The sequence below is a fragment of the Piliocolobus tephrosceles genome, chromosome 11 (assembly GCF_002776525.5).
Source record: "Piliocolobus tephrosceles isolate RC106 chromosome 11, ASM277652v3, whole genome shotgun sequence".
NCBI classification, from domain to species: domain Eukaryota; kingdom Metazoa; phylum Chordata; class Mammalia; order Primates; family Cercopithecidae; genus Piliocolobus; species Piliocolobus tephrosceles.
The window spans coordinates 126,730,847-126,748,935 of record NC_045444.1 but is presented as its reverse complement, the minus strand read 5'-3'; the positions used below and the strand labels follow the sequence as shown (position 1 = coordinate 126,748,935).

Sequence of the window (18,089 nt, the reverse complement as noted above, 5' to 3'; positions counted from 1 at the left end):
CCCAGCTTCCCAGGGTGTGGGGCGCGCTGAGACCTGGTTCCTGAGCCCAGCTTCCCAGGGTGTGGGGCGCGCTGAGACCTGGTTCCTGAGCCCGGCCCAGGGTGTGGGGAGTGCTGAGACCTGGTTCCTGAGCCCGGCCCAGGGCTGTGGCTGGAAGACGATATGGTCTGGAGGTCCATGATTCTCCTTGACTCCCAGCAGCGGTGCCCCCAGAAGGCCTCCACCTAGACAGCTCCGAGAAAACCGCTCTGGACGGGCCCCTGGACGCTGCCCTGGACCACCTCCGCCTGGGCAGTACCTTCACCTTCCGTGTGACAGTCCTGCAGGCGTCCAGCATCTCTGCCGAATATGCTGACATCTTCTGCCAGTTCAAGTGAGCCCCTGCTGCCTTTGTGTCCCCATGCCGCACAGGGACTCTGTGCCCAAGGCTCCCCTGCCTGGGCGCTGGGCAGGGTGCAGGCCATGTTGGTGCCATGTCGGCCCAGCCCCAGTGCCCTGAATGCCCCAGCGCCCTCATGTGAGGCGATTCCACCTGGGAAGGTCTCGTCCCAAGTCCCCCACCCCATACCAAAGCACCTCTTCTGCTTTGCAGCTTCATCCACCGCCACGATGAGGCCTTCTCCACGGAGCCCCTGAAGAACACAGGCAGAGGCCCCCCCCTCGGCTTCTACCATGTCCAGAACGTACGTCCCTGGGGGCGTCTCCCCATCCCTGCCACTGACCGACCCTCCCAGGGCCTCTCTGAGCATGGCTCATTCTCCCTCTTCTGAACACCAGTTGTGGGCCAGGGCTGTCCTGAGCACCAGGAACTCCAGTGCCAGGCAGGGTGTAGGAGTGATTTCTGGGCAGTGGGAGACCCTTGATGGGTTTACAACTGGGGGTTGGGGGCTGCTCAGAGCCCCTGAGAGCTGCCCATGGTGAGCGTAGAGCCGACGGGGAGCCGGATGCAGGTGCAGTGCACTGGGGCCTGGGGTTTGTACTGAGGGCTGTGGGTGCTCAGCGAGGGCAGCCCTGGCTTGAGTATTGGGACTGGGAAGGAGGCAGGGTCACAGGGGCTGCAGGGTGCCGGCAACGTCCTGAGAGGTCTGGAAAACTCCAGGCAGGAGAGTGACGGCAGCTGGGCTGCTAGGTTGATGGAGAGGAGGGGCCTTTAGGGCAGAGCAGCTCCTCCTGGAGGCGGGAGAACTGGGCTTCTGGGGCAGCAGGGGAAAGAGGTGCCTAACGGTGATAAGGAAAGCTACCAGGGAGCCAGGCTTTCAGTGCCAGGCCACGGGTGTAGATTTGGCAGGGCTGATAACCTGGAGACTCAGTGGGTTAGTTGACTGGGACTTCTGTCACAAAGCACCATAGATGGGGGCATCTAAAACAACAGAAATGTGGCCTCCCACAGCTCTGGAGGCTGGAAGCTCAGGATGAGGGTGTGGGCAGAGTCGCCTCCTTCTTAGGCCTCTATCCTTGGCTTATGGAACAGCTACCTCTTCCTTGTGTCTGTCCGCGTGGCCCTCGCCCTCTGCGTGTGTCTGGGCCCAAACTTTCCCTTTTCATAGGGACAGCAGCCATGCTGGATTGGGAACTACTCTGATGACCTCTCTTTCACTCCGTTATCTCTGTAAAGGCCCTATCTCAGGATATACTCTCCTTCTGAAGTCCTGGGGTTAGGACTTCAACATATGAATTTGGTGAGGGGGACACGGTCCAACCCGTAACTCTTGCTGAGTGGGGCAGGGCCCAAGAAGGGGCGCCCTGCAGAGACCAGCACTGCCTCTGTCACCTTTCCCAGCTCTGTGTTCTGAAAGGGCAGCTGACCGCGCGGCCCCTGTTCATCCTGGGGAGAGAGGCCGAGGGACACACTCCAGAGTCCGTCTGGGGCATGTGGTGGGAGGAGGGGCTGGGCTGAAGGGCCTAGAGGAGGCTGCTGCCCCTGGGCAGAGGTGGGCCCAGCTAGGGGTCCCAGATCTGGGCCTGAAGCACTTAGCTCACGGATGTGACTCTCCTTCCCCCTTGAATGTGGCCTGGCCGTGCCCTCCTGTCCTCCCACCTGCCTGCCCACCAGATCGCGGTGGAGGTGACCAAGTCCTTCGTCGAGTACATCAAGAGCCAGCCCATTGTGTTCGAGGTTTTCGGCCACTACCAGCAGCACCCGTTCCCGCCCCTCTGCAAGGACGTGCTCAGGTCAGCGCCCTGGGTCGGGGATTCGGGGTTGCTGTCCTCAAAGCCTCTGCCCGGATCTTTTCATCCAGCTGTCTTGAAGCTGCAGAGCCTGTGCACCCCCTGAAACCCACCTCCCCTGCCAATCCAGGAGGCCTTTTGCCCAGGGCTGGCAGGACTCGGAGAGCGATTAAGAGCTCTGGGCCTGCCCACAGCTTCTCTCCTTCAGGACTGCAGAGGGTTCCTTGTGAGCGTTGCTTGACCTCCTGCTGGCCTGGGCAGTGTGCAGGGGCTGCCAGCTGTAGGATGCTGGGGTGGCCCCAGGGAGATGACTTCTGCTGCTGACCAAGGACCCCAGGAAAGGGGCCCAGCTGTGCCACACCCTGAGGAAGCCCGGCCTAGCTCCCTCCGTCCATACAGCCTCCTGAGGCCTGGAAGATGGGGGCTCAGAGAGACTTGTGGGGCTGGGATGTGAAGTCAGGACTTCCACTCAGGCCATCTCACCCAGACCTTTGACGGTGGATGGGAGTGTCTACCCTGGGCCAAGCCGGCCCCTCCTGGGCACCTCGAGTGCAGAGAGAACAGCAGAGAGGCCTCGGGTGGGCGCTTGTCTTCCCACCTCCAACTCCCCTCAGCTGTCAGGGAGCTCAGGGGCCCTCCGGGGTGTCAGGGAAAGAGAAGGGCAATGCAGGCTTTGTTCTGGGGCTGCTTGTCTGTCCTTGGGAGTGCCCGAGGGACTCTGGACTGGAAGCCAGAGCTTGAACCTTGCCCTGGTTTCCTGTGGCCTCTGGGGTGGAATCTGGGGTCCCAAGGGTCTCTCCTCTTCCTCCCACCCAAGCTGGTGAACGGTCCTGGGGAAGAGAGGGCGGGAGGGGGCAGGGATGGGCACCTGGGGCCAGTAGCCCTCTGTCGCCTTCTGACCCCTCCCACCCAGGGTCCCACAAACACCTCACACTAGTGTTTCTTTCTCCACAGCCCCCTGAGGCCCTCGCGCCGCCACTTCCCTCGGGTCATGCCACTGTCCAAACCAGGTAGGAAGGGTCTCTGGAGCCATCTCAGGGCAGTGGGCTCCCCTCACTGTGGGTGCTGTAGTGGGCTGGGCCCCCGCAGTGGATGCTGTCCTCTGTGACGGGGCTGTGCCCTCCCAGGCACTCTGGGGCCACCCTGAGCCTGTCAGGCCTCATGGGGTCCCTATGGAGCAAGGGTCTGCCCTGTGCCCAGAAAGCAGCCTGGAGCTGGTGGCAGAGGTGTGGGGAGCCGAGGAAGGAAGACAGCAAGGGGGTTGGGGACTTTGACGGGACTTCAGGCATCTCAGCTAAACACAGAGAGGTAGAGATTTGGGGGTGAAGGGCAATCTAGGAAGCTCCTTCATGGGGGTCCAAGGCTGGAGGTGGGAGTGAGAGTGTGGGATCAGTCAGGAGGAGTATTTGTCAGAGCTTTTGCCCAGAGCCTGGAGCCTCTGCCTGTGGGAACAGGTGGGTCGTGGAATAGCACTTGAGATTCATTGGCTTTTAGTTAAAAGAGTGGAGTTTATTCCCTGCAGACCAAAACCCGAGGACATGGTTGGGGAAGAGCTAAAGGCAGCCAGACTGAGGCCCTCGCAGCCCAGAAGCCCTCCTGAAGGCTTACCAGAGGGTAGGGGCCTGTGTGAGAAGCTGCCCCTGCAGCTGGTGGGTGGAGGCACTGGGTCTGCGCACGTGGTGACCAGGTGTCAGCCTCTTGTGCCTGTCTTGCAAGGACCCTGTCCTTTGAGCCCCTGTAAGATGAAGGTTTGCACGCTGAGGACACTGTGGGAGGACACCCTCCAGCTGCTGCGGAGCCAGTCCCTGGTCTGTACAGGTTTTGTGGCCCGCAGTATGGGTTCCCTGAGATTCAGTCTTCCCCACAGCCTGCAAGAAAGACCTGTAGATCCATATTTGTAGGGGAGGCAGAGGAGGCTCAGCAGGGACTTGCTAGAGGAGGACCTGTGTGATGGGTCTCAGAGAAGGGAGTGGTGGACAGAGGTGGGTGAAGGATGTGAGGACAGAGGCTGTTTGTCAGGAGCTGGACACAAGTGGAGGGCCAGTGGGAGCTGAGGGACAGGGCCTCTTGGGCCAGGCCTGGGTGCTGGTGAGATGTGCTTGGACTGGTGCAGTAGGCTGTAGCCAAGCTGTGGTGTAGGCGATGGGCCTGGCAGCACGGCAGAGGAGCCCCGTGAGGGTTGTGGGGCTTTTGAACAAGTGTATCTGTGGCTGCACTGTTGGTTCTTGGAGTCTTGACCACTGTCCTCCTCATGAGCTGTGCCCAGTGTGCATGGCCATGTGCCTTTCCTAGCCAGGGCACAGGGAACGTGAGCGTCCGTGTGACATGCTGAGGCCACAGAGTGCCCAGGACCCCATGTATTTTGGGAATGGCTGGGGTTGGCTGGTTGTTTCCCTTGAGGAGGGGGAGGTGCCCTCACTGCCTCTGAGCCCCCTTGGCCCTGGCACCTCCTCCTCGAGTGTGCCCTTGGCACGTGATGGGTCAGGTCTCCCATCCACGCATGCTGCCTTCCTGTCCCTACAGTACCCGCCACCAAGCTCAGCACGCTGACGCGGCCCTGTCCGGGGCCCTGCCACTGCAAGTACGACCTGCTTGTCTACTTCGAGATCTGTGAGCTGGAGGCCAATGGCGAGTGAGTGCTGGTGCTGGGACCCCCAGGGTGTGAGTGGGGGGGGGATGGGGCAGAGAGGGATGAGGACCTGAGCTGCCTGAGGGTTGCCAGCATCCAGAGTCGTCCTTCCAGCAGGTGTTCACTGCAGACCTCTTGTGGGCCCAGCCTCATCTTGGTCCTGGGGAGTAAAAGCAGACAAAGCTCCCCACTGTCCTGGAGGAACTGGCATGGGGGGCAGGGAGGTGCTTTACAGATAAGCACCTGAATTGGTGGCCCCGTGGTCCTGAGCACTAGGACAGCACACCAGGGTATGGGTCGGGGACGGGGCGGCAGAAGGCACTCACAAAGTGATCAAGGGACTTTTGAGCAAAGACCTGAAGGAGGTGGGAGGGGAGCCCTGAGGCCCTGGGTAGGCAGGTTCCTGGGCCCCAGTGCTGAGGCCAGTGGGGGTCTGCCTAGTGCCCTGGGGGCAGCTGGGAGCTGGGCTGTGGCTGGCAGCTCAGGGTGGGGCTTGGTGGAGACTCAGGTCCTTGCCCAGAGTGGGACAGGAGCCTTAGAGGTTGGAGCAGACGAGCCCATCTGCTAGGATTTCCTCTGGATCCTCTGGTCTTGGGTTGCGGATCTGCAGGGCACCAGGGGAAGCAGAGGCCCTTGGGAACTTACAAAGATCCAGCCCAGAGGGACCAGGCCGTGCCATACTGTGTCTTCCTGTTGGACACCCTGACAGTCCAGTGGGCAGGGCTGGGAGGCAATAGCCAAGGAGGCCTGGTGGGTTTCTGTGCTCAGCTGACCCTGGTCTCCATGGATCAGGCCGCCTGATCTTCACCAGAGGGAGCTGCTGATTTTTCCCTGTTTTTGCTCCCATCCACTGTGTCCTGTGCTGCAGGGAGGGCAGGGAGGAGGGGCTGGCCGCTCCTCACCTGTGTCTCTCTCTTCCAGTTACATCCCAGCCGTGGTGGACCACCGTGGGGGCATGCCATGCATGGGGACCTTCCTCCTCCACCAGGTGTGAGCCCCTCCCTGCCCCTACCCTGCGTGTGTCCCCCTCCCCGACCCCAAGTGGCCCCCTGAGCCGTCTGACCATATCCTCTCACCTGGCACCGGCAGGGCATCCAGCGACGGATAACAGTGACACTGCTGCACGAGACAGGCAGCCATATCCGCTGGAAGGAAGTGCGCGAGCTGGTCGTGGGTGAGCACAGTGTGGGGGCTGCCTTGGGGGGTGGGGCCAAGCTGGTGGGAAGAGTATAGACCCTGAGCTGGATGCCCGGGTTCTAATCACACCTCTGCGTCTGTTGCTGCGTAACCCTGGCCAAGTCACATAACCTCTCTGTGGGTCACCTCCTCGCCTGAAAAGGAGAGCCTTGGACCTGGGTGGCGATCTGCAAATTTCTGTTTAATCAGTGTATTGGACTTCTGGGGCTGCCGTGACAAAATGCCACAAACCAGGTAGCTTCAAACAGCAGACATTTATCATCTCACACTTCTGGAGGCCCGAAGTCCAAAATCAAGGTTCCGGCAAGAGACTCTCTCTCTGAAACCTGTTGGGGAAAATCCTTCCCTGCCTCTTCCAGCTCCTGGTGGTGGCCAGAATCTTGGGCGACCCTGGCCTGCAGATGAATCAGTGCATTTTCACAGGCTTCTCCTGTCCTGTGTCTTGCTGTAGCCCTTTCTCCTAAGGACATCTGGCAGGTTGGATTAGAGGCCCATCCTGCTCCAGGGTTGACTGCATCTTTACTCAGCTTGATCACCTCTGCAAAGCCCTACTTCCAAATAAGGTCCCATTTGGAGGTCCTGGAGGGTAGGACTTCCACGTATATTTTCCGGGGTCACAATTCCACCCATAACCATCAACAAGGATCTTATACTCTTTTCTTCCATGACCTCATGTTTTGAACTCGGGTCCACCAAATGTTTCCTTTGCTAAGGTGGAAAGAATTTGTCTTCTCAGTTTTCATTCAAGGAGGCAGACAGTCATCCACTCAGTGTGTCACTAGCATGAGGCCAGCCCGGCCCTGCCTTGCCCCAGGCATTGCCATGGCCGGGCTGGGTGACCGCTCAAGGTGACTTCCCTGGGGCTGGACCCATCACCCTGTGTCCCAGTGCAGGACTGTAGACAGGAGGTTCCAGGCTCACCAGGATACATGCTTATGTTTTACAAGTTTTGTGTCTAATTTCACATGAATGAGAAAGTCATGGAACAAGCACCCAAACCCTCCTTTCAGAGGTTGTTTAGGGCAAGTCTAAAAAGAGTGAATTGATTTACAGGCAGAATGTTAGCAAACACACAGCTTATGGACCCGGCCCCATGGTAGTGGAGGAACGATCCCTGGAGCACCACTCCCCCATATTCTGAGTCCTGGTCTCACTTCCCTCACGGCAGACAGGAGAGCAGGAAGCAGGGAAGCCGGATCTGCATGGTTGAAAGGACGCATCCTCTGGGCCTCGGTCTGTCACCCCTCAGACCCTGCCTGCTCAGATCCCACATACTTCTCCCCACCTCCTTTCTAAAAAGGCCAACAGGAGTGTCTGTTTATGTGGGGTGGGAGGATCAGGGATGCTATTTAAGGGGATTTGGGGAGATATGGTATGAACCCCAGTGCCCCCCTTCAGGCTAAGGGGTTTGGGCTCAGCCTCTCTGGGCTTCATGACCGAGCAGCCCTGTGATTGGCAAAGAGCGGCCAAGTCACTTTCTGGGGAGCACCTAGCGTCTCTCCTGCTCCTCACCTGGGACCTGATCTCACTGTTCACAGCCTTCTCTGAGCTCAGCATCCCTCCCAAGAGGGCCATGGGACTTTCCAGCCCCGTGAGTTGGACAAGACTGTGGGCACGGGGTCAGTGAAAGGGGTGAAAGTCAAGGAGAGACCCCAGGTGTCTGTGAGCAGGGAGTGGGTGCACCCTTGGAGGCAGGGGAGGGAATCGAGGTGCGGACAACAGAAGCTCAGGACCCCAGCCCAACCCCTGGCTCTCTGCCCAGACCAACAGGCTCATGGGTGTCAGTTTTGTGGGCCAGGTACTTGGTAAGACTCAGAGCAGTCTGAACACTGCTCAAGTGCAGGCCCCAAGGGCTGAGAGTGGCTCTGCCCAGGCAGCAATCCCTGCAGCTGAGCTGCTTCCCCGCCATGGGTGCTGCCCCAGCATGGACCCAGAGGGCCCTGGCATAGGGAAGGGCACTTTGCTGGGATCCACCTGCCTCCTCCCAGGACCTAAGTGCTGCAAGGTCATGGGTCGGAGTTCCAGCAATGGGCTGGGGCAAGCCCAGTGCGCACCTGTCAACACAAAATCCTAGCATGTCCTGGGTTTTGTCTTGTCCATGCGTGGTGGAGGAGAGGGAAGCCTGTCGTTCCTTCCTGATGCAACAAAGAAAATGTACACGTTTGTTTACTCCTTTGAATGAGCAGAACTGTCACTGTCTGGCCGAGAAATTACTAGGTGAAGCCACTAGGCAGTTTTCCTGCCTGATAACAGTTCTGGTGTCTTTCACAGAGACAGACAGACACGCCCAGTGCATGCATCTTAGCGGGCTCTCCTGGAAATGCCCCTTGTAAGAAGAGGTTATATGGCACAGATAGTGTCCTCTCCTCTCCCCTCCCATCCCTCCGCTCCTCTGCTCTCCTTTCCCTGCCTCACTCCCTCCCTCCCTTTCCTTGTTATTATCATTATTTTTAGGTGTAAGAAGCAGCAGGAACATTCCTCCTCTGTGTCTTGCTTAGCCTTCCTTTTCCAGCAGTCGGGAAGGCCTATGGTTTCCAGGCTAAGCACCTACATTTGTCAGTGTGTGTACGGGGTGTTCACTGTGGCCGAGAGACAGACAAGAAAGACCGTGGAGCAGTAACTGCACATGGCCCCTGGGTCGCCGAGGACCCTGCAGGGCCTCCCTGTTCCCCCTGGCACCGCCTTTGACCGATGCTTTAGTGACCATGTGGGGAGCTGGCTTACTGATAGCACCCTCACCTGAGGCAACCAGCAGGGTCCAGGGTCCCACCTGCCCCCTGGGAAGTGACCCGTGGCCCGTTGCCTTTTCTGCAGGCCGTATCCGAAACACTGCAGAGACTGACGAGTCCCTGATCGACCCCAACATCCTGTCTCTCAATATCCTTTCTTCCGGATACATTCACCCAGCCCAAGATGACCGGTGAGTTGGAGACTCCCTGGAGACAGGGCCCAGGGCATGTTCCCAGCCTGCCAGGCCCTCGGCCAACCCGGCACAGGGTCCAGCCACACAACGTGACCCGCTCAACGCGCTCCTGTCCCTCCCTCCTGGCACCTGCAGGAGCTGTGCGGTGAGGGGCTGGTGGCCTCTGCGCCCCCAACTCCTCGTTTGTGCACCCCGTCGCTGGTTCAGGCATCATCCCCATGCCCATTTGTTCATCACCAAGCAGAGGGGCCAGCTCAGGGGCTGGAGGATGAGCTGAGTGCTGTCCTCGGGAGTTTCGTTGTTGGGTGGTGTGGGGATGAGTGGCTGTATATCCAAGGACCATGCTGCTGTGGGCAAGTCAGTGGCCTCTGGCAGGCGTCCTGGGGCTAGGGGTCGAGCAGCTGGGGTGGGACGCCCACAGGCACTGCTTGGCACAGGCCCCTCACCACCAGGCTGCTCCTTTCTACACTCCCTTGCATGGCCAAGACCCCACAGTCTGGGCAGTCCCAGTCCGACCTCATTTGGGCTGGGGGTTCGGCGCTCTGGGATGTCTGTGGCAGCCTTATCGGGGTCTGTTGGGGTTAGGGGATGGGAGAGGGAGGCAGCCCCTGCGGTTGGCCTGGGCAGGTGGCTCAGCACTACCAGGCACAGCCCTGGTGGGTTTGGATGTCCCTCGGGCTCCACTGCATCCCAGATGCTGCCTTCCAGATGCTTGGGGAAAGTGGGGCGGGGGCTCCGGTGTCCAGTCCTGGCTGATCCCTGGCGGCTCAACCTGGCTCATGACGCACAAACCCAGAGGGGACCCTCAGAGCTGGAGCCGCGGGTGTCTCCATGGCTGTGTTTGTAGGAAACATCTTTGAGGGCCTCCCTGCAAGGAGAGTCAAGGTCATAAGGAAGGAGGGTGCTGGGGGGTGTCGTCTCCTATTCTGACTTGGGTCCAGACAGAGCTTGGTTTCATCAGAAACACCCAGAAAGTGGGCTATCGGGGCTTAGCACTGCAGTAAGGAGGGCACTGCAGGGGCAGCCAGGGGGCAGCTGGATAGTCAGGGTGGGCACAGCGCTGAATAGTAGGGGGTGGGGGTTGGACAGAGACCTGGGCAGGGCGGATGCAGCTCTGGTCCCAGCCCTGCCTGTGGCCTTCCAGAGAGAACTTGCCCTGCACTCATGTCCGCAGGAGGGTGGATGCAGCTCTGGTCCCAGCCCTGCCCGTGGCCTTCCAGAGGGAACTTGCCCTGCACTCATGTCCACAGGAGGGTGGAGAATTCGGGGGTGTTCTATGTGGAGGTGGCGCCATGATGGGGGGACACGTCTGGGAGAGGGGGAGATGAGGCAGACCAGGTGGGATGGGTCGGGACTTGGGGGCTTCCTCGTGCCTTGCTTCTCCTGCCACCATGAGAATGCTCCCTGGTGAGGCGTGGAGAAGGCCTGGAGCTCCCAGCACGGGCACTGCCTCCAGGGTATGGGCTGCTGTCCCTGGGCTGTGGGGGACCAGGAATTGGAGTTGGGGTGGGGCCCAGAAGGGCAGGTCTGCTATGTGAGACGTGCTTTGGATCCTGGGAGATGACCTCATTACCTGATTTTCCTGACCTCTGACCCTCCCTCAGCCCAGGCAGCTCCTGGGGTGGGGTGGGCAGGGCCTCTAGACCCCCAACCCCACCTGCTATCTCCCTGCACAGAGGGCTGAGTTTCTGAGGTCTTCCTCAGATCAGCTGCCATGGGTGACATAGGAGGGAGCAGCTCATGGCTGGACCTCAGGCCCCTGTTCCTGGAGGCCCGAGAACCTGTCACTGAAGTGGCTTTGGCCACACACCCAGAGGGCTGTGAGACATGAGGCCGGTCCCACCGTGCCTCTGGGGTTGATGCAGTCCTGCGCTGGGGTCATGGCCCTGGGTCTGAGAAAGGAGGAAGGCGCGTTGCGTGGGCGTGACCTCCTCGAAGCGGCTTTGGCCCTCGGCTTTGGCCCTCGCTTGGCTCCTGCCCGTGCTGGCAGCTCCCTCCCCCAGCCCTGCCCTGGAGCAGTCTCGGGGACTGTCCTCTGCTGGCACCCCCAGGCAGGCACCATCCTGTGGCTTGGCTGACCAGGCCAGTGGGCCTTCCTGTGCCATGGATGGTGCTGGCGTCCTCAGTCCCGTGAGGGGCCGGGCTGCTCCAAGGCCTCTCTCCCCGACATGCAGAGGCTCAGGAGCCCTGGCTTCTGGCTCTGGCCTGGGGCCTCGGCTGCCCATGCACTTTGCCATGGCCTTGCCTCCCACCTGCTCCAGGCCCCGTGCTTTGCAGCCTCCCCGGCTCAGAGTGGGCCTGTGGCCACAGCCCGCTTCCCTCTGCCTGTCCCCTGCCCCGCTCCCGCTGCGCTGCCCAGCCCTCACTAACCGTGTGATTGTTTGTGTTTTGCAGGCAGTTTCTTGATTCGGACATACCTAGGTATCATCTGTGTCCCTTGGTTTCATTTCAGCCTCTTCTTTCCTCCCTGCTCCTCCCCTGACCGCCCCCCACACCCCTGAGAAGTTAACTTCCAGCTTCCTGGACTCCTCACACACGTGCTCACCTGTCCTCCTGTTCCTCCCGTCTTCTTTCTTTTTATTCTCTTGGAATCTTGGTTTGATTTCTTTATTGCTTTCCCACCCCATCCTCTTGGCTGAGTCCCTTCTTCCCCGACTCCTGATTCTGGCTGCTTTGTAGTTTCCTGCTCCCCAGTAGACACTGGCTGGCCTCCTGCTCCTCCTGCCCCAGCCTTGCCCACCCCTTACCACACCTAGCCCTGTGGATGGGCGTGGCATCCCGCACGCTGCTGGCTGGCCCGCTGCCCTTGGCTGCACCACCCTGTGAGGACCAGCCCCACTCCCCTCTCCCCGCAAGGGGCCTTAGCAGGCAGAGCCGTGAGCACAGGGGATGGGGAAGGGCAGACAGGAGCCAGCCCAGGAGACCCTCACACTCCGGCACATTCCACAGCCTCTCGTGAGTCCCTCGCCTGGCTGGGCCAGGAGGAGGGACAGCGGCTCCAGCCACGCTCCTCTGGCTGTGGCCACCAAGCATCCTTTTGTGGAAGTGGCGGGTGGTGAATTCATGAAGAGACCAGAGAGTCCCAGACTCAGGTTGTCCAGCAGATTCCCTTTTCCCCGGCTGCAGTGAGGCCCCCGCCCATGCCAGCCTGGGGCAGGGAGTCGGCGAGACCCTGGGGATGGAGGGCCTCCAAGTCCCTAATCCGGACACTGGTGAGAACTCGAGTCTGTTCCAAATGGAAGGTCAAGGCTGCCTGCTCCTGTGTCCCCGCATGACTGTGGCCAGCATCACGGCAGTTATCCTGTGGGGTGGTGTCTGTGAAGTGAACTGCGCAGCAGAAGGCCTTTCAGACCAATGTTGGGCCTTTAAACCCTGTAGTTGGGAGGTGTGAGGCTGCTCCCGGCACAGAGCCCCAGGGCAGTGGGGCTTGGCCAGCACTTTCTGAGGCCACATCCTTGTCAGTTCATGTTGCTATGGGTCAGGACAGATCATTGACAACTGTGGCTAAGGGACCATGGCCAGGAGAAGATTCTGCCCAGGGGTGGCAGGGCCAGAGTCCCCATTGGCATGGTCCCTTGAGCATGTGCACACACCTCTTTCCATGAACAGATCTTTTCCAAAGGCTGCTGCACCAGCTCTCCCTGGGGACCTGGATGCAGCATAGACCCTGTCAAGGGACCCTGTGATGGTGGCTGCACTGAGGGAGCACAGCCCTGCAGGTCCTGAGCAGGGGTCTCCCTCTCCCTGCAGTGAGTCCGGTGGGCTTGCAGGAGGAGGAGACGGCATCTAGCTAGCTGGTCCTGGAGTCAGCTGGCCTGCCTCTGGGAGTTTCCCCATGCTCAGAAAGATCTGGGTTTGGGGAGCCCATCAGCTTGGGCTCTAATTTAGGAGCTGCTTTCTGGGCACGGGGAGGTTTCCGGCCCGTCAGTGTCATCTCATGGCAGGGTTTGTCTGTATTTTGTTCAAGTTTGAGCTGTGCAGTGTTTGGGTCCCACACCCTCTGCACGTTTGAGGGGGTGCTCAGGCTGGTCCCAGACACCCCCAGGTATAAATAAACGTTAGCACCTCCAGAAAGGCTCCTGTAACGCAGGCAAACGATGGCACTGTGGGAGGAGAGGAACTTTCCCTCCCTTGCCAGCCCCTGGGCTTTGGGGGCCCATGTACCTGTACCCGAGTGAGGGATTGGGCCCTCTTGTGGCTGTTCCCCCATTCCAGAATGAGCTTGCCGGCCCACACTCCATGGGCAGCAGGCTTGGGACTTGGCTTGCGTAGACTTCAAGCTCAGGGCGTGAAGAGGGGAGGAGAGGGTGGTGTTGGAGTCCTGAGAATCAGAGTTGAACGTCCTTCCTGGGGCCCTGTTCTGCCAGGCCTGGTCTGCCAGACCATGATGGGCAGTGCTGTGGACCAGCAGATGGTGGGTGTGGTGCAGGTCGTCTCATCCCAGACACCTGCAGTGGGCAGGGACCCTGGGGCCTTACAGTGGAGCCATTTGCTGACTGTGTGGATGTGGATAAGCAGGGGCTCTGGTAGAGCCTTGTTTCCATCCCCGAGAGTAAGGATGGTGATAGCCCCTGTGCTGAAGCGTTGTGAGAGAAGAAAGGATGCTGGGGAGGCACTCGGTGCAGGGCCGGCACCTGTCACTTTCTACATGTGAGTCGCACTGTTGGTGTCACGACTGCCTAGCTGGCTGTCACTGTAAAACTCTGTGGTTCCTAAGCAAACGTGTTTCTTATCCCAGTCATTACCATTGTGCTCAGGGGGCTGCACTGGGAAGCTGTGGGTGTCTCTCATACGCATGTGCGCACACACACAGTGCGGGGTGAAGACCAGGTGTATGTGATGTACTCCTTGTTTGTAGAGAGATTTGCTCCAACCTCCTACCCTATATTCTTATATCTTACCCAGGGTCATGTAGGCTGCCTGCCCCAGGGCCACAGGGGTTGACCTGCCTGGAGCAGGAGTCAACAGGGGCCTTCAAAGCCAGGGTGTCTCCCTGAGATGGTGACAAGGAGCCAGGGAGCAGCAGGGCCCATGGCCACCCTGGCCACCCAGCAGCATGGGGGCTCGTTTCTCCAGAGAAACGGTCCAGCTCTGATGTCCTGAGGCTTCTCCAGCCTTGTCGAGAAGGTCCAGTGACAAGCTCCTGTTGAGACCCTGGACCTCAGTCTCCCCTCTGTCCTTCCCTGCTGTGCCATTGGTGGGGCTGCAACATTCACCCACACGGTCATTCATCTTTCACATGTGACTCAGCCACTCATGTGAGCCACATCCTGTGGGATTAAAGGCAAAATCAGGAAAAGTCTGTCCAGGCGGGTCACAGCCTGGCTAGGAAGCTCATTCACCCTCTCATCCCTTCCTCATCCCTCATCCCTTCCTCATACCCTCATCTCTCCCTCATCCCCTCATCCCTTCCTCATCCCTCATCCCTTCCTCATACCCTCATCTCATCCCTTTCTCATACCCTCATCTCTCCCTCATCCATTCCTCATCCCTTACTCTTCCCCATCCCCTTATCCCTCCCTCATCCCCTCATCCCTCCCTCATCCCCTCATCCCTCCCACATTTCCCCTCATCTCCTCATCTCTTCCTCATTCCTCCCTCATCCCCACCCCATCCCCTCATCTCTCCCTCATCCATTCCTCATCCCTTATTCTTCCCCATCCCCTTATCCCTCCCTCATTCCTGCTTATCCCCTCATCCCTCCCTCATTTTCCCTCATCCCCTCATCTCTCCCTCATCCATACCTCATCCCCTCTCATCCCCTTATCCCTCCTTCATCCTGTCATCCCTCCCTCATCCCCTCATTTCACCCTCTCTTCCCTCGCCCCCGAACTCCTCATCCCCTTATTAGCTCCTCCCCTCATTTCCTCATCTCCTCCCTCCCTCCTCCCCTTACCCCCTCGTCCCTGCATTCCCTAATTCCCTCACCCTCTCCTCCCCTTACCCCCTAATTCATGCCTCCCTTCATTACCTCCACCCCTTTTCCCTTCATGTTTCCCTCCCTTCACTCCCTCACCCCCTCACTCCCTAACCCCTTCACCTCCTCATTTCCTCATCCCCTTCTCCCCTCATTCTTTCCTCCCTTCATCCTCTCCTGCCCTCCTCCCTCCTCCCCTCCTCCCAAATCCCTCATCCCTCATGCCCTCCTCCCCTCCTTTCCTTATCCCTCATTCCCTCCTCTTCTCATACCCCCTCCCTCATTCTCTCCTCCCTCCCTCCCCACTCCCTCCTCCCCTCCTCCCCTCGTCCCTTCCTCTCCTAATCTCCCCTCCTGCCCTCATCCCTCCTCCCCTCATCCCTTCCTCCCCTCAAGCTTCCTCCCCTCATCCGTCATCCCCTCATCCATCATTCCCTCCTCTCCTCCTCCCCTCCTTCCTCATCTCCTCCTCCCCTCCTCCCCTGCTTCCCTCATCCCTTACCCTCCAATCCCCATAGCAGGCACTAACCAAGCAGGCTGTGTCCTGGCCCTGTGGCACAGCAGTGATGGGGACTGCTGGCCCTCATTCTGGAGCCGGAGTCCAGTGTTGGTGTCAGCCAGGGCAAGGGGACTGTGGGGATCTTCCCAGTGGGGAGGGCTCACCAGGAAAGAGTGAGCTTGCCTGAGCTCGGGGCACAAAAGCAGAGGTAGAGGGGAGAGTGGAAGAGGCCGAGCCCCTGACCTAGCACTGCCTCTGAGGCCAGATCTGGTCTAGGATTCTCTTTCTCTGAGGACAGCGACCTCCAGGGTCATGCCGTCCAGTGGAGCTGGTGGGGAGCAGTGACATGCTGGTTGTCTCCCAGCTGGCATGGCTTCAGGGGTGGCACACGGTTGGGGCGTCAGCTCTGGCTGTCAGTGGCTGCAGCCCAGTGCTGCTGGTGGAGCCCGGGGCCAGAGCCGCATCCGATGATGCTCAGAGTCCATGCATTCCTCCACCTGTGGGGACAGGATGCAGCTCTCTCCAGCTGCGCCCCCACCCCCTCCCTGCTTCTGTCGTGCCTGTGCCTGGCATCTGGCATGCCTGGCATGTGGCATGCCCACCATCCCAGCCCCTATGTCTAAGTCCTTGGTGGGCTTTGAAATCCAACTGCAGGGGACCCACTTCCTTCTCGCCTGCCTAGCTGTAAAATCTCCCCTGTCTCTGGGTGGATCTCCTGCAGATTTGCCCCCATGCCAGGTTTCGAACTCTCAAGGGCACCGTCAGGCTTCCCAGTTGTACATTTCCCCACAGGACAGAGCCCAGGGGCAGGGCTCAGTCAGGCGAGGAGGGAGCCTGCAACTGCCCTCAGGGGGCTGGGAGAGTGGAGCCAGCACTGACCAGGACTCAGGCTGGAGGTGGAGAGACTGCAGAGCTGGCTCAGGCTGTGGCCCTCAGGGGTGCCTGGCCCAGCCTGCTCCAATTGGCTGGGCCCTGTGCGAATGCTGCTTCCAGCTTTCATCCCAGAGACAGACTTGGGCTGCCTGTGTTCTCTGCTCCATTCTTGGATTGCTTGGTCGGTGGTGCCACATGACTGCGTTGTGTCACGTCCAGATCCTGTGAACCGTATCCCTGAGGTCGGGGTTCAAGCACAATCCCCTGCTCTTAGCTGTGTGTTCACATTGGATCAAGTCTTCTGCTGGGATCATGTTCCCCACGGGTGAGGAGGGTCTGCCCTGGCTGCCATCTGTGGCCTTAGCCTGGTAGATCACCTCCCTGGAGAACCTGGGCCTCCACATCCGGGCTGCATGTTTCCTCTTGTGATGATTCTGAGGGTTTGGCAGCTGTCACGTGGGATAGAGTGAGGGGGGCTTCAGGGGACAGGGCCTGGGGCAACCTCATGCCCGCTCCTGGAGTGGGGGTCCTGGAGTGGTCTTCTAGCCCCTCCCAGCCCACATCCTGCAGTTTTGCCATGGCAGGGTGATCTTGGCCACCTCTCAGCCTTCCTGGGTCTTGGTTTCCTGCTGTATGATCGTGGGGCACCTGTCAGTGGTTCCCATGCTGTGCCCTGCAAGCTTGGTGGGCCCCAGCTGGCAGTGTGGGTCCCATGTGTGTCCCGTGTGGGTGAGCTGCTACTCTGCCCGCCTGCTCCACTCCGATCCACCAGCCATTGTCCCCTCTGATCTCACTTGGGATCTGGGTAAGACCTGTCCTCCTCCTGTAGAGGCTTGAGGGGAGTAGGGGCACTAAAGAATGTTGCCAGGGACTCTCCTGGCCTGAGATTCCAGGGTCTGCTGCCCGTGACCTGGTGGAGCCAGGCAGGATGTGGGCCAAGGGCTGGTTGAGAGGCATTTTGGGTGCAGCTCCCCTGGGCAGAGTGGGAGGCCTCTAGGGCTGACTAGCAGTTTGGAAATGACCTAAGGAGAGCACCATGGCTGTGCCCATGTCAGACCCTGGTCCGGCTGGCCATCTTGGCACCTGGGGGATGGGACAGTGGTATGGGAAGACCCCGTCCCTGCTGTGCACAGAGTCCTATAAGGCCCCCTCCCACCATTCTCTCCCCAGCTCACATGTGAGACTCCACCACAGTCAGGTTCTCAGGGAGATTCTAGTCCACTGGGGTCTGAGCAGGGCAAAGCCACATGCTACCTGGACTGGGAAATTCTCTGCTAGGAACCCCAAGGGGGTTGTTGTGGGCCTCATGTGGAAGTGGGTTCATGTTCTACTTACAGCCCAGGCCTGGCTCCAGCAGAGTCCACTTGCTCTAAGGAGCAGCCCCTGGCTGGGCCTTGGGGTCCTGCCTGCCTCGTTGGGCTTGTTCCTTTGCTGTGTCCCACTTGGGGCCAAGGAGCCCCAGGATGGGGCAGGGACATGGTTCCTGATGACTGAGGAGTGCCTGGACTGGGAGGACCTGGTGCTTTCTGGAGGGTGCACGGAAGGGAGTAGGTGCTGATGCTGGAAAAGACCTGCTGGTTCTGATCCTGGGGCCAAGGGGTGATGGATGGGTGGGCCGTGTCTGCACACACAGAGATGGAAGAGAAGGAAGGGGAAGAGAAGCAAGCTGAGGCCCTTTACGGACTTTGGAGGCAGAAGATAGAGGGTCCGGCACGGGACTGAATGCTTGGGCCCAGCAGGAGAGACAGCTGGTGGAAACTGCAGGCTGGGCCTTACCCAGTGCATAGAGGTAATGAGGATGATAGCGATGCTAGAATGTACTAGATAGTGACGTATACCAGATAGCGATGCTGACGTGTACCAGATAGCGATGCTGACGTGT

General features: G+C 59.7%; 1 protein-coding gene across 5 annotated transcripts in view; it reads left to right on the top strand.

The window, feature by feature from the left end:
• Positions 1 to 18,089, top strand: part of KIF1A (kinesin family member 1A) — a 115,375-nt gene that overhangs the window by 81,173 nt on the left and 16,113 nt on the right. For 4 of the 5 annotated variants that reach the window (XM_026449061.2, XM_026449056.1, XM_026449060.2 and 1 more), the window contains 8 exons: positions 202 to 373; positions 593 to 683; positions 2,054 to 2,172; positions 3,124 to 3,179; positions 4,693 to 4,801; positions 5,720 to 5,786; positions 5,888 to 5,972; positions 8,810 to 8,915. In XM_026449061.2, coding sequence (XP_026304846.1) covers positions 202 to 373; positions 593 to 683; positions 2,054 to 2,172; positions 3,124 to 3,179; positions 4,693 to 4,801; positions 5,720 to 5,786; positions 5,888 to 5,972; positions 8,810 to 8,915 — 805 coding nt within the window. Of the gene's footprint in view, positions 1 to 201; positions 374 to 592; positions 684 to 2,053; positions 2,173 to 3,123; positions 3,180 to 4,692; positions 4,802 to 5,719; positions 5,787 to 5,887; positions 5,973 to 8,809; positions 8,916 to 11,312; positions 11,340 to 18,089 lie in introns of all 5 variants that reach the window. The other variant, XM_026449059.2, reaches the window with a different exon arrangement.